Source organism: Cottoperca gobio, chromosome 7, assembly GCF_900634415.1.
Source record: "Cottoperca gobio chromosome 7, fCotGob3.1, whole genome shotgun sequence".
In the NCBI taxonomy this organism is placed as follows: domain Eukaryota; kingdom Metazoa; phylum Chordata; class Actinopteri; order Perciformes; family Bovichtidae; genus Cottoperca; species Cottoperca gobio.
In genome coordinates this window covers 11,023,374-11,036,500 of record NC_041361.1, presented here as the reverse complement: position 1 = coordinate 11,036,500, position 13,127 = coordinate 11,023,374, and the positions used below count along the sequence as shown (strand labels likewise).

At 43.3% G+C, this 13,127-nt stretch overlaps 1 protein-coding gene across 2 annotated transcripts in view; it reads left to right on the top strand.

Annotated features, from left to right (window-relative positions):
* LOC115010615 (adenylate cyclase type 6-like) overlaps positions 1-13,127 on the top strand; it is a 35,863-nt gene that overhangs the window by 13,045 nt on the left and 9,691 nt on the right. For both annotated transcript variants that reach the window (XM_029435280.1, XM_029435279.1), the window contains exons 4-10: positions 8,560-8,709; positions 9,263-9,384; positions 11,117-11,228; positions 11,497-11,624; positions 11,849-12,007; positions 12,169-12,310; positions 12,480-12,608. In XM_029435280.1, coding sequence (XP_029291140.1) covers positions 8,560-8,709; positions 9,263-9,384; positions 11,117-11,228; positions 11,497-11,624; positions 11,849-12,007; positions 12,169-12,310; positions 12,480-12,608 — 942 coding nt within the window. The remainder of the gene's footprint in view (positions 1-8,559; positions 8,710-9,262; positions 9,385-11,116; positions 11,229-11,496; positions 11,625-11,848; positions 12,008-12,168; positions 12,311-12,479; positions 12,609-13,127) is intronic.

Here is a 13,127-nt window from a genome sequence, read left to right as displayed (position 1 = left end):
TGGACACGTACGAGGCAGTGCACACACATCACATGGTCCACAACAGATTAATTTGGCCCTCAGAGTGCTTCCCTGTGAGCGACCACATGTCCCTCGTGTTTTTCTGATGTCACTCTCTCTTGTGGGTGAAGAAATGTTGCTTTGATATATGTATTTCCATTACTTAAGTATGAACAGCTGTGCATCCATATGCCTTTATGTCTTAAGGGGGATTATGTGACGTACTGCGCCATTGTTTAGTTCTAAGAATTTATAACCAGCCTGCGTGCAAGATGTCATACATGGATTATGCTAAACTGAAGTTGTTCTTTTGTGTGGAGCAGGATATATTTGGATAACCAAATCCCAAATGGAGTCCTCTAAAGAGTGAGCTTTTGACAGGCAGGTCAAGAAGAGAGCGAAGTCCCAAAGGTACATCTAGTCTGTGCTTTTGTTATTGTGTGCTGATCCGGCACTAGAGGAAAAACCTGTTCATTTGGCGGATTGTTATGGGGTCAACGAATGTGGGACTAGTGGAAACATACTGATCCCTCTGCTTGATGCTGCTGAAAAAGATACCAATCAATGAAATGTCACAGGCATGCATAATGCATTTAGGCCAGAACATCGGTGTTACCTAAGAAAAACCTTAAGGCAACAACACAGGCTACCTTAACCTTAATGCAATTATTTATGATGTTTGCTTGGAAAGTATGACAAAGGCTGTGTCTGATACTCGCAAGTACTGTACTAATAATACCTAATACTCTATGGTATTGAAGCTAAAAGAAAATGTGCCTATCACTCTGGATGTCCAAGATATATTTTCTTAACTGTATTATTGTGGCTTCTTTTAAGAGCTGGGTATAACTGATTTACCAACACCGTGGTCCGTACCATAACTGAGTTTCGGTACTGATGCCAAAACAACTTTTTTACGCTTTAGTTTAACGAATAAAAACGAAATCCTTGGTTTGATCTCTTAAGCATCAGCAATAATAAAGAACTGAATACAGCCTAAAATTAGATTAGCAATTAGGAATAATGCGTTTGATGCCAACATTTAATACTTGACTCGCATCAATATGTAATTCCACAAACACATTTTGATCAGCACTCAATAAGTATTGAAGTTTGATACCCAGCCCTATTTATATCTAGTCCAGTGTACACATGTTATGTACACCCTCAGACACACACAGGCCTGGAGAAGTGGAGTGTGTGATCTGTGTCTGTCTGCGGGATCAGAGCGGCTCACTTGGCTGCTATCAAATGGTGAGAACCGATCATCAGGTACTGTGGGTGCCAAACAATGCACTGGCTCAAATAATAGATCCCCCCCGTTACTCCCAACCCCACCCCCTGTCAGAGAGGGAGAGAGCTTGTGACTCATCCAGTTATTGTGTTACAACCAGAGGCAATGATACAAACCCGGATAACCTCCACCACCATGGGTGGGAGCAATTAGGATTGGCGATAAGCAAAATATTGCTCTTAAAATAAAGACGATGATAAGACTAATAATAGCTGTGCGAGGATGAGGAAGTCCAGGCTTCAAATAACAGCTCATGGTTTACTAACAACTTGGCTCTCAGCAAAAGTAAATACAGGGAATTAAGGTTGAACTGACATGGCGGACGGCCAAGAGATATATATTAGGAATCCATTAGCAGTGTTAAATGTTGATCTGTGTGCCATGCAAGCCCCGAGGCTTTTAAATGTAGTTTTATTCTGGATCCCGTTGAGTTTAGTGCAGCCTATCCCAGCGCTGGTGACAGGAAGGTGAATGGCGCTCTGTCGAAGGTCACTGTCGCACTTGCCAACTGTCTCGTTATCCCACCGTCCCGGTTACAATCACACCGTTAAAACAGCCACAACATATGCCGGGCTGGTGTGAGTTTATTGGAGCGAAGCTGTAATTAGCAAACATGTTCACTATCGGTGTACAAACCTGCTGTTGAAATGCACACCACGCTGAATAACACACGTCTCTATTGTCTTTCACCTGACCAGCCTTTTAAACAGAAAGATCCTAATGGTTTTGTCCAGTCGGTGTAGACAGTCTGTCCTTCTTAAAGCACCAAGCATTAGTGTCTTATGGCATGTCTTATTCACATCTGCTGTGATTGATGTCAGATACAATAACAAGACCCTGGCTGGTCCCATGATGTAATTTCACACGTGGGGTTAATCCAAAGGAAGTTATCTTCCCACTGAAGTGTGCAGAAAGGCTTAATCTATCACGCTCCCCTCACGTGTAAAAAAAGAAAAGCCTATTCCTTTTAATGTGGCAGAAAGATGGTACTGTTTTGTTTTTGTTTGGGATGAAGTCTCACGATGTCCTTCATGTTGTAAAGACAAGCTAAAACAAATACGTAAAAGAAACACTGGCTTCACAAACATGTCACGTGTGACTTTTTCTGAAGATGGCCCGGGAGGCGGATGTGTTACGTGCATGAGTTCAGTATCAGCTCATCCTCGACCGAGCAGCTCATGGAAGCAAAAACTTAAGTTGAAGCAGAACTGCTCTCGCGTTTCTGCTGTTTAAACTATAACCTGTTGTTCTTGTACCCGTATTGATCTGTACGCTCTGTAGTAAAAGTCAATATTGTGTATGGTTGAAGAGTTAGAACAGGGAAGGACAGTTGTTTAAACTGTGGAGTGAATGTTAGCAGATGCTTGTATAACTGGACAGTGAAAATAAACTCTTGGATGTTTTTATTGGAGCAGCAGCATCTGGCCCACTCACACTAACTCAATTAATTATTTTACTCAGTATTTAAAGACTGGCTGAAGGAAAAGAAACATGCTCTAGTTTTCTAAAAAATGCGATACTATGTTGTCACAAGCCGACATTTTCCCATTTTGGAGTTATCTCTTAATATTCCTGTAACATCCGTCTCTGTCCAAGTGAAACGATGGCCTTGGGTTCATGTTGTGCATTGTGCTTAAAAGGAGATGCAGGCAATAGCAGCTGAAATGGGAATTCCTGGATTATTAGCTCATAGTCACACAGTTCAAGGTCCGGACTCACTCGCACAGTTCAAATCAGAGAGAGCAGCAAACGCAGGAATGAATGTCGGGGCTGGTTGGCTGGTTTATTAGGCCAATTAACCAAATCTTGTGTTCATGCAGCCGCCGTGCTGTAATTGCAGCTGTGCCTGTGAGGGTGTGAGGGGCAGGAAGTGAGGGGTTAGAGAGGACACAGCTGGGAGGAGAGTGTAGTGTCCAGCCCTGCCCACTCCTCCCCCTCCCTCTGTCTGTCCAGCCAAACTCTGACCCCGGACCACTGAGCAACACAGACCGCTGTCAAACATCAGCACGGCTTTGTATCTAACACTAACACAATGGAGCATTTCATACCAATATGTGTCAATTCATACATTTTACCCATTGAATCATAATTTTAATGAGGACATACAGAGGACAGTGGACACCTGTTACTAATTCTACTACTTTTGCTCCCATTTTATAATAATAAAAGAGAGTTAGAATAGAATTTAAACGATCAGTTGATTACTCTATTTGCAATAATGCCAAATATTCTCTGACTCTGGCTTCTCAAAAGAGAGGATTGTCGCTTTTCTGCATCTTAGTGTATGATGGTAAGACTTCCCTTGGGACTTTGTTAAACTGATGCAACAGTTATCACAATTCTTCACTAAGTTATGCCTTTTTCAGTACCAAAAAGGATTCATTAGTATTTGAAGCTGCAGCAATAGGTCACGCAAAGTGCATATAAGCTTTTAAAACTTGAAGTTGCAACCTCCATTTAACGTAAGATCATTTTGTGGCCGTCCCTCTAGTTTACAGAGACCGGAAATGTTGGGGGGGAAGAGGGAAAATGATAAATGTCCTAGAGCAGACCTAAACCCAGGAATCTACATGCTATAATTCAGCCAAGTGAAGTGAGCCACAAGAAAGTAACAAGGCGGCTAAAATGAGTTCATGTGACCCTGCTGCTTTGTTTTAGGGAGCGGCCGAGCTCTCAAATGACAGTGTAACTCTTATATCTGTGTGTACTGTTTTACCAAAAGTCGTTCCCCTCTATTTGCTGTAATTTCTTTCCTCTGAAGTCCTCTGTTGCTTTTAGCTCTTTCTTGACCAGCTTTCTTCAGGTTCAGATACAGAGTCAAGAGAAAAGCGGTACAATCAGAACCAGCCAGGTTGAGTTATTGAACCAGAAGGATAAATGAGCATTATAAACTTTGGATTTGAGGAAACATTTGCTGGTCAAATTGAAAAAGTGGACGGGGTAGTTTTAGCTGGAGGTTGCAGTTTGTTTTCCAGGATCGCTGAGAGATTTTTTTCCTCATGTTTGGACAAAGTTTATGTGCAAGTATTAATTCGGGATCTGTTTTTCTGACAGATGTGCGGCCTGGGTCCAGCTCTATTTAGCTTTGCGGAATTTGCTTCAGCGTTTCTCAAAGATTACATCGAGGCCTCACTGGTCGCCTGAGACCAATTTTGGTTTGGCTCGAGCAATGACGAGAAAAACAAAGCTCTGATTCCAGATGGCAGGGACCCAAGATGGCAAAGACAGGCACCCCCACCCCTCTGTATTATTTATCTTTTATAAGGAATGGCTTATTTCTTATGTCAGTAATAACATTATAGTAACCCCTGATTAGATTTGGACTAGTACAGCAACGTCTCGTCAGTTCTTACCACTATGGTACAACATGTTCAGGCTATGATCAGCAGTGTGTGACTGGGCTTTGACGTTCCTTACTGTAAGACATTTTAAAAGCTCCAGATGCCTATCAAAGGTCATGTGTTGGAGTCCCCCATGTCAACAGCAGTCAGGGTCCCCAGAGCCAGCGTGCTGACATATGGGATGTAGCACTCTGGCCTTTTAAAGTTTGAACTTTGGCTTCAGTGGAGCTGAGAGTTGGTGGGATATCTGAATGTATCTTTCATTGCAAGCCTTTTCAAATACTCCTGGATAAATCCAAACATTGATTGTGTGGACGTCGATGCCTTTTATTCAATAGGTGACAGACAGACAGTATGTCGTATCTGTGGTTATCAGCTCTTAGTTTACCTCCACATCTCCACACATTCCTCATGTAACCTCCTCAGCTCTGTTCCCAGACAAAGCTTCTGCTGTTGACTTCTCTGAACCCTCTTAAGAATGAAATAAACCCTTACATTACAGTTATTGAAACATCCCTTATTGATCATATCAGTTGTTGCATAAGTTTAGTCTCTGAATGAATGTGTAAAAACCTAATTTGTGCACATGTACATTCCAGCGTGTGTGTGCGTGAGGGAGTTGTCCAGTGGCATATTATTAAAGACGGAATGGATTTGCTGTGTGTTTGCCAAGCCAAAAATGTTTCCATCCCCTCCTCATTGGTTCTTTAACATGTTATCCGCCTGCCTTACTTTATAAAGCACCTTGCCGGGAGCCGCACCTTATAAGCTAATGTTTTGACTTCTTTTAACTTCACCGCCAAGAGGTTCCTGCTTAAGTAAATGTTGAGGCTCGTCTTTGAGAGCCAAAAGTCTGGAAGAAGAATGGTCAGGAGACATCAGGGGAAGATACTGAGTCCAGCTTAGTAGTTAGAAAGAGAGTGGCATCGTGTTAATGAAGAGAAGCTTCCTCTGCTCTCTTCACACCACATTACTGTTTGGAAAGGGAAGTGTCAGAGTGGTCGTGGGTCTCTGCTGGATTTGCAGGCCTGGGTGATATAAGTGCAGCAACAGACACAACAAGCTTCAGGATCAAAGAGCTGCCCGTCCAAAATGAGAGACACACACACACACACACACACACACACACACACACACACACACACACACACACACACACACACACACACACACACACACACACAAGATTTATTCAAAAGCCTCTGTGAATGTTTCTGCCTCTAATCTCCAGACCGTGTGGTGACTAAGCATAACTTGGCATTAACACGAGCGTTGTTCATCATGTTTCCCCACACTTAAGTTTCACCTATTCAGAGCGATCAGGCTGTTATATTGAGCTATCATTCAAGATGTAGTCAGTCAATTGTTGTTCAGCTCTAATAATGCTCACCCTGAATGCACCGCACCTGCTGATATTTTGGGGCTTTTGTGAGGTTTCAATGGATGCTGCTCTTGCGTTGGCATCACATTTGCAAATAAATGTGTATTCATGCTATCACTGCGCTTTTGTGTGTTTTCCAGCTCAACAAAAATACACAAAATCCTGAGTGTTGAACCTCCTAAGCTGCGTTCAAACATACTGTATGTTTGTTGCCAAACTGTCAAAATCAATTTGATAAGAATGTCTCTACTTGGATTGAAATGTGAGGGCGCTCACATGGGAGGCGAGTTGGCTGAATGTAAATTGAGTTCTGGGAACGGCAGGTGACCCTGTATCTCAGTCAGGCCACTTAACTTAAGTTATCTGGCTCACTCTGTCCAGAGCCATCTGTTTGGGATTAATGCAATCAGGTTATATCGGGGCCTTTCAAGACTGTGTCAGGTCTCCATTGGTGGTCTAAACATTACAATGAAGGGCTTATCAGGAAGCCTTGGCCTGTCAATGATTTATGAACACAACAGGCTAATCGCTAATTAAGCGACGATGCAGCACAAATTCAATGTTGCACTTGTTGAACAATTGCTCAGCCAGTCAGGTAAAGAACAAGAGTGGATATTCTTTGTAGGTCCTCACACCTGATCTTCAATAGCCAGATGATGAGGTGTCTCACACCTCTCGACAGCTTTGATCTGAATCTTTGAAAGTTGACTGACGGCTGGCATCAACCATTCTCTGTCATCCTGCATCAAGGAGTTTAGGAAAAGGTGCTTCTCGTTCTTGAAGGAACCTAGCTGCATCCAAACCTCTCAGTAATAAGAAATGAGAATGTATTTTGGATGCGCTGTTGTTAGTTCTTGAATAATGTTGTTGCTCTCTGCCTGCATCAGCTCCATCAGGGATTGGTATTTACCCAATACATCAAAAGCATGTTTGCTTCTGCACCTGCGAAACCATCAGTGTGTTTATTTTTGCTTACTGCTGTGCTTCTAATCTAGTTTGGCCATTTGTTTTCAGATGGAATAGGAAGCAACCAACAATAGGAAGCAACCAACAAATCTCTCTTTTTGAATAAACAGTGGAATTTGCCTGCCTCTGTCCTGTGGTAATGGTTTTGTGTTTCAAGCACAGGTTGTTAGATTGTCTCCGTCTTGTTGTGACAACAAGGGGCCAGTTCTTGTGTTTACAGTGTAAACTTCATCTCAGCCAAGGCACAAAGCCTGCCGTCACTCTACAAGTTTGTTTTAGTCTTTCGTTTTAATCAATGTGTTGATGCTAAGTTAGTACTTTAATACTCCTTAAGACACATGCAAATATGCAGTGTATGTAAGTGCATGTATATTGATAATCATCCTTTATCTGCAGTTCTCCATCTCTCCTCCCCGTCAGTCTCATAAACACAACTTACAAACACGCACTGGTTTGGCGACATACCAGCCATGTCTCAGAAGTGCTGGTACTAGTGCTGAGATGTTTCATGTCCTCCAGTTTAGTCATAATGTTGTTATTAAGACTTAATGTAAATTCAGCCTTTATGTGTGTGCTTTGCCTGCATGTCTTTTTCTCATTATTGATGATATCATCTTCAGAGGAAGCACTCTGTGTTCTGGTCATGGGTCAAGTGACTTTCCCAGGCTGGAGTGTGTTACTGACATGTTACTTGTCTGTGTGTGTTTCTCTGAGCGGAGGGGAAGTCCAGAGCTCAAGGCTTCGTTTCTGATGTTCAGTCGTGGCTGTAGACTAGTGAGAAGAGAAATCACTAACAGACTTGCACAGACTCGCCACACGCATCGATAAACACACAGGGACAAACAGAAAGCGGCTGCAGCAGCGCAGAGGAACGTTTTTAAGGTCGATGACCCCACAAAGCTAACTGCACACTGTATCTAAACTCCATTTACTCGAGCCACGGATAAAGCTGATTTAAAGTGTGTCCCTCTGCATTCTTAGCGCCTCATTGTTCAACCAACATACTTCGCTGCATTAGGTAAACACAAGAAAGTTACATTAGTGGCTGCTTCTGTTTCTCACCATCTAAAGTTGTACATTCAAATACGAAAATGTTGCACTGCTTTAAGCTTCTTAAAAGCTCCATTTTGACAAAAAGAAGTGGTTTTGCAGGCTCATGTCATCTGGCTTTGATGCTCAAAAAAACAGGTTTTTTGAATGGATTCCATATACCCAATGTAAAAGACAATATTTAGTAGCTTTAGTAGCTTAAATGCTGGAGTGACACGTGTCAAGTGTCACCTGTCATGCATAACATTGAACCCTCTGGGCTTCCTATCTGCCGTTCTGAGCGCTACGTGAGGAGAATGTCCTCATACAGAGTAACCACAAAGCCGCGCTCATCATCTCTAACCAGATCACATCTAATGGCCCCTCAGACGTTTGAGGAATTTGTATCTTTGCGGTAAATCCTATGACACCGAGTGTTATCAATTTTCGTTTATTGACCTCACCCAGGTCAGGCGGAGTTCACTGTATTCCTGTGATATGACATGCATTTCACTCTCTCGCTCTGTCATGTTTGTGTGTGTTTTCAGATCAGTGCCAACGTGCTGATCTTCCTGTGCACTAACATGATCGGGATCTGTACCCACTACCCTGCTGAGGTCTCCCAGAGACAAGCCTTCCAGGAGACGAGAGGATATATCCAGGCCCGACTGCATCTGCAGAGGGAAAACCAGCAGCAGGTACACACACACACACACACACACACACACACACACACACACACACACACACACACACACACACACACACACACACACACAGACTCACAATCCCAATGATGTTAATTGTCTCACAGATGTGTGTGGCTTCTTCTACTCGTGCTGTAGGTGTAAATGTTGTTAGGGCAATAATGTAATTTGCAGTCTTAAGGTGGCAACGTCTGTCCTCTTTGTAAAGATACAGACGTAGTATCAGGCAAATAAGTGAGTGAGGCCGTCCGGTCCGCGCCCTGTAGGAAAACTAAACACGTACATAAATGCAAAAGAGCAACAAATGGGTGTTTGCATTTTCCAGTCTTTTTTTTTTTCCTCAATTTTTGAGGTCAACAATATGCTCTGAAGTATAACACGTATCTCCACTCCTCGCTATTTGACTAACACGTTCCCACGCAGCTGCCAACGAGGCAGTGTGACTCATTGAGCATTCTTAACAGTAGAAACTGATGAAAATGAATAGGCTCTCTCTGTCTTCCTTTCTTTAATTTCTCTCTCTCTCGCTCTCTCTCTTTTTCAGGAGCGCCTACTGCTGTCTGTGCTGCCAAGGCACGTTGCCATGGAGATGAAGGCTGATATCAATGCCAAGAAGGAAGATATGATGTTCCACAAGATCTACATCCAAAAACATGACAATGTCAGGTAAATACAGATAGATGCACATACATGCGTCCACACAAATGTATGCACCAACACACACTCTTTTCTGCTTTGCTATCACAGCTAGCACCAGTGGCTTTGACCTCACTCCGCTGACTGATGTGTCAGTTACCGAGTCACTCCAACAGCTATTTCCCTGACAGCATGTATTATGCATGTTGTTGTTTATTGACACTGACAGCACCGGCTGCAGTAACGATATTGACTTAGGCTCACTGCTGTGCTTTCTTTAGCAAATGATAGGAGGCAGACCTCAAGTTTGCTGCCCCCTGTCTCAGCCCTTACCGCTGGATTTCTCCTCCCGAGTGGGAATAACTCGGTACTAAGCAGGTGATTGAAACTCTCCATCCATTAGCCCAGCCGGTGCTGTTAAGGTTGTAGTAAGGATGGTGGTAGGGGATATTGAAACAAGGTTGCAGCAGCAATCTCCTGTTAGAGGTGACCCACATAGGTGCAGGTGATGCACTTAGTGGAATAATCTGTTTCAATGCCACTGCTGCTCTACTAAGCTGTAAACTTACAGGAACAATCCATTATCCAAGTTTAAACCCTGCTGTCTTTGTCTAAAAATGATGGTAAGTAATGTTTTTAAGTTCCAACACCAGACAATGACTAAATATAAGTTATTAATGTTTTCTGATCCTGGTATATGTAATGTCATCAGACCATATAACCTTCAAATGCTTATCTATGTTATCTATAAGTTAAACCTGTTTTAATATTGTTGTGACTAGAACTGTAATTTACATGGCCAACAAATGACTAATTTGGCCTTTACAGGGTCAGTTCACCCAAATGATAAAATAAAAGTTGTTCCCTTGACTCTATATCTGGTCATGCAGGAAGTTGTGGTTTAATATCCACCGTCTCGCTTGTCTTTTGCTGCTACCCAGTATGATAGCAGTGAATTGATTGTGTTGTTTGTGTTGCTCACATACAAAAATCATTTTTGCATTTTTCTCCAGAAACAATTTACTAGTCAAATCCACAGATCACGCTATCAGTTTTCTTTGGCAGTTTTTACAGTAGGAATTAGTTCCAGTGAAAACAGTTCACAGTAACAGCAGAAACATATATCTCAATCATCTTGGATAAATAAAGCAAAAACTGCACGCCAAAAACGACATCCACTGCATAGCTAGATAACACTTGGGGTGAGTGAGAAAATATGTTTGCATGTAGTTTGCTATGTGTGTGAACTAACCCTTTAAAGATAATCTATTGCATAATGGCTCACAGCCTTGGTCAGGCTGTGCGGACAGGCTCTGGACTGCTGTAATAAAGGGCCAGTTCTCCCTAAGTGGATGACCTTACGGGACCAACAGCGCCATCTGTCGCCTTCAACTGGAACTGCGAAAGTCTGGGCTGTTGTTTATCCTCGCCTTTCATTACTATCAAAAGTTAGCAATGAAAGGCATGCAGACAGGAGGACGGGGGGTAGTGTTCTCAGAGGGCCGGGCTGGAGGAGGTGACCTACATTGGCCTAGATGATGAGATCCAGAGCTGAACAAATGTCTGCCTCTCTCCCTCCCCTGCTCACATGGCAGCTAGACAGTGAGGAGGGAGGGAGGCACTAGACCATGCTAACTATGCTAACTAACTCTACACTTTATTGATCTCATTCCTTGTCTCCTTTGCCTTTATTTTCCTCTCTGTCTGTTCTGCTGACCCTGACCCTCTCCCTCGCTACCTACCACGGTCACCTCTCCTGCAGCATACTGTTCGCAGACATCGAGGGTTTCACCAGCCTGGCGTCTCAGTGCACGGCCCAGGAGCTGGTCATGACGCTGAACGAGCTGTTCGCTCGCTTTGACAAACTGGCCTCGGTGAGCGCTGAGCTACAACCTGCCGCCGCCATTTTCACAGCACAACTTTAAGCTACTAAGTTGATTATGTAACCATAAGTATGACAAAGACAACATGATGTACTTGTTGAGGGGGGGTGACTTAAGCATTGTGTAAAACATCAATTAGACTATGTTTAGACTGATGAGTCATCTCAATTATGCATAGAAAGCTCTATATTTGACATGATCATGCTGTGTGTGTGTGTTGGCTATAATTGAAGGCTAATTGTGTGCCCTTGCTGTACAGGAGAACCATTGCCTGCGTATTAAAATCCTAGGCGACTGTTACTACTGTGTGTCAGGGCTGCCTGAGCCCCGGGCTGACCACGCCCACTGCTGTGTGGAGATGGGAGTAGACATGATTGAGGCCATCTCGTGAGTCAAACACACACTAATGCAGTGAAACACAAAGATCAACACACTCCAAACAACAACACACCCCCTTGCAGTCAGATAGTAATATTCCAGTGAAGGTTAAGTTAACATTTCTTGCTTTGTTTATGTCGCACGGCGTACAGAAGAAACGCTGTGAACCTGAAGGTGACACTAGTTTTTCTACAATAGTGTGTGTGTGTGTGTATCTCTCTGTATCTCTGCAGGCTGGTGAGAGAGGTGACAGGCGTTAATGTGAACATGCGGGTGGGCATCCACAGCGGGCGCGTTCACTGCGGGGTGCTAGGCCTGCGCAAGTGGCAGTTTGACGTCTGGTCCAACGACGTGACGCTCGCCAACCAAATGGAGGCCGGGGGGAAGGCTGGGTAAGTCCCTCCTACCGCACCTGACGTATTCTTTCATAGCCTGTTTTGTTTCTTACACACTGTGTGTGTGTGTGTGTGTGTGTGTGTGTGTGTGTGTGTGTGTGTGTGTGTGTGTGTGTGTGTGTGTGTGTGTGTGCTGTGTGTGTGTGCTGTGTGTGTAGGCGTATCCACATCACCAAAGCCACACAACAGTATTTGAACGGGGACTATGAGGTGGAACCAGGATTTGGAGGAGAGAGGAATGCGTACGTGAAAGAGAACAACATTGAAACCTTCTTGGTGCTGGGCTGCAGCCAGAAGAGGGTTAGTTCACAGTCACACACACACACACGCGTCCTTGATTACCTGCTTGACCTCTTCAGAACTTCACACTAGTGCCATATTTCACACAAACAATATAATAGCTTGTCACCTGGCATAGAAGACCTTGTTCGTCAAATCATTTACTCTGGTGGGGTTTCTTCACTTCCAGAAAGAGGAGAAAGCCGTGATGGCCAAGATGCAGCGAGCACGTGCAAATTCTGTCGATGGATTGATGCCACGCTGGGTGCCTGACAGATCCTTCTCCAGAACTAAGGAGTCCAAAGTCTTCAGGCAGATGGTGAGAGAAATAAACGCAAGGAGCACTTAACTTGGCACATGGCACCTTTTCTTCTTCTTGTGTTTTCTTCTCCACTCTGAAATCAAATCTGAAATATTCTTTCTAATTATGTCCTCAAAGTAGAAGTAGTAATATTACATTTTTCTCTTGTATGGTCATTCAAGGGTCAGAGGCCTCTTGTTAGGGCAGAATTCTTTCCAACTTTCTATCAATATGCTTTTACACTAACTTCCTTTTTTCTCATTTCTGAAAAACGAAAAGAGAATCTGACTTGCATGGCTCTAGGGATTACACTGTCCGTCTGACTTGTGGTACAGACATGTCCCCCACGGACTGTAATAACTTTGATGATCCTGTAGAACTTCCTTTAACGCCATCTTCTGGGAAAGATGTTGTTATTCCAACACTTTGATTTACAACCAAATACTTTCAAAAATAATGGCATTCTCATCAGCCTCAGCTTCACTTCAAAGTTATGAAACTTTATGTAACTTTCTTCTCAACATACAACAACAACTC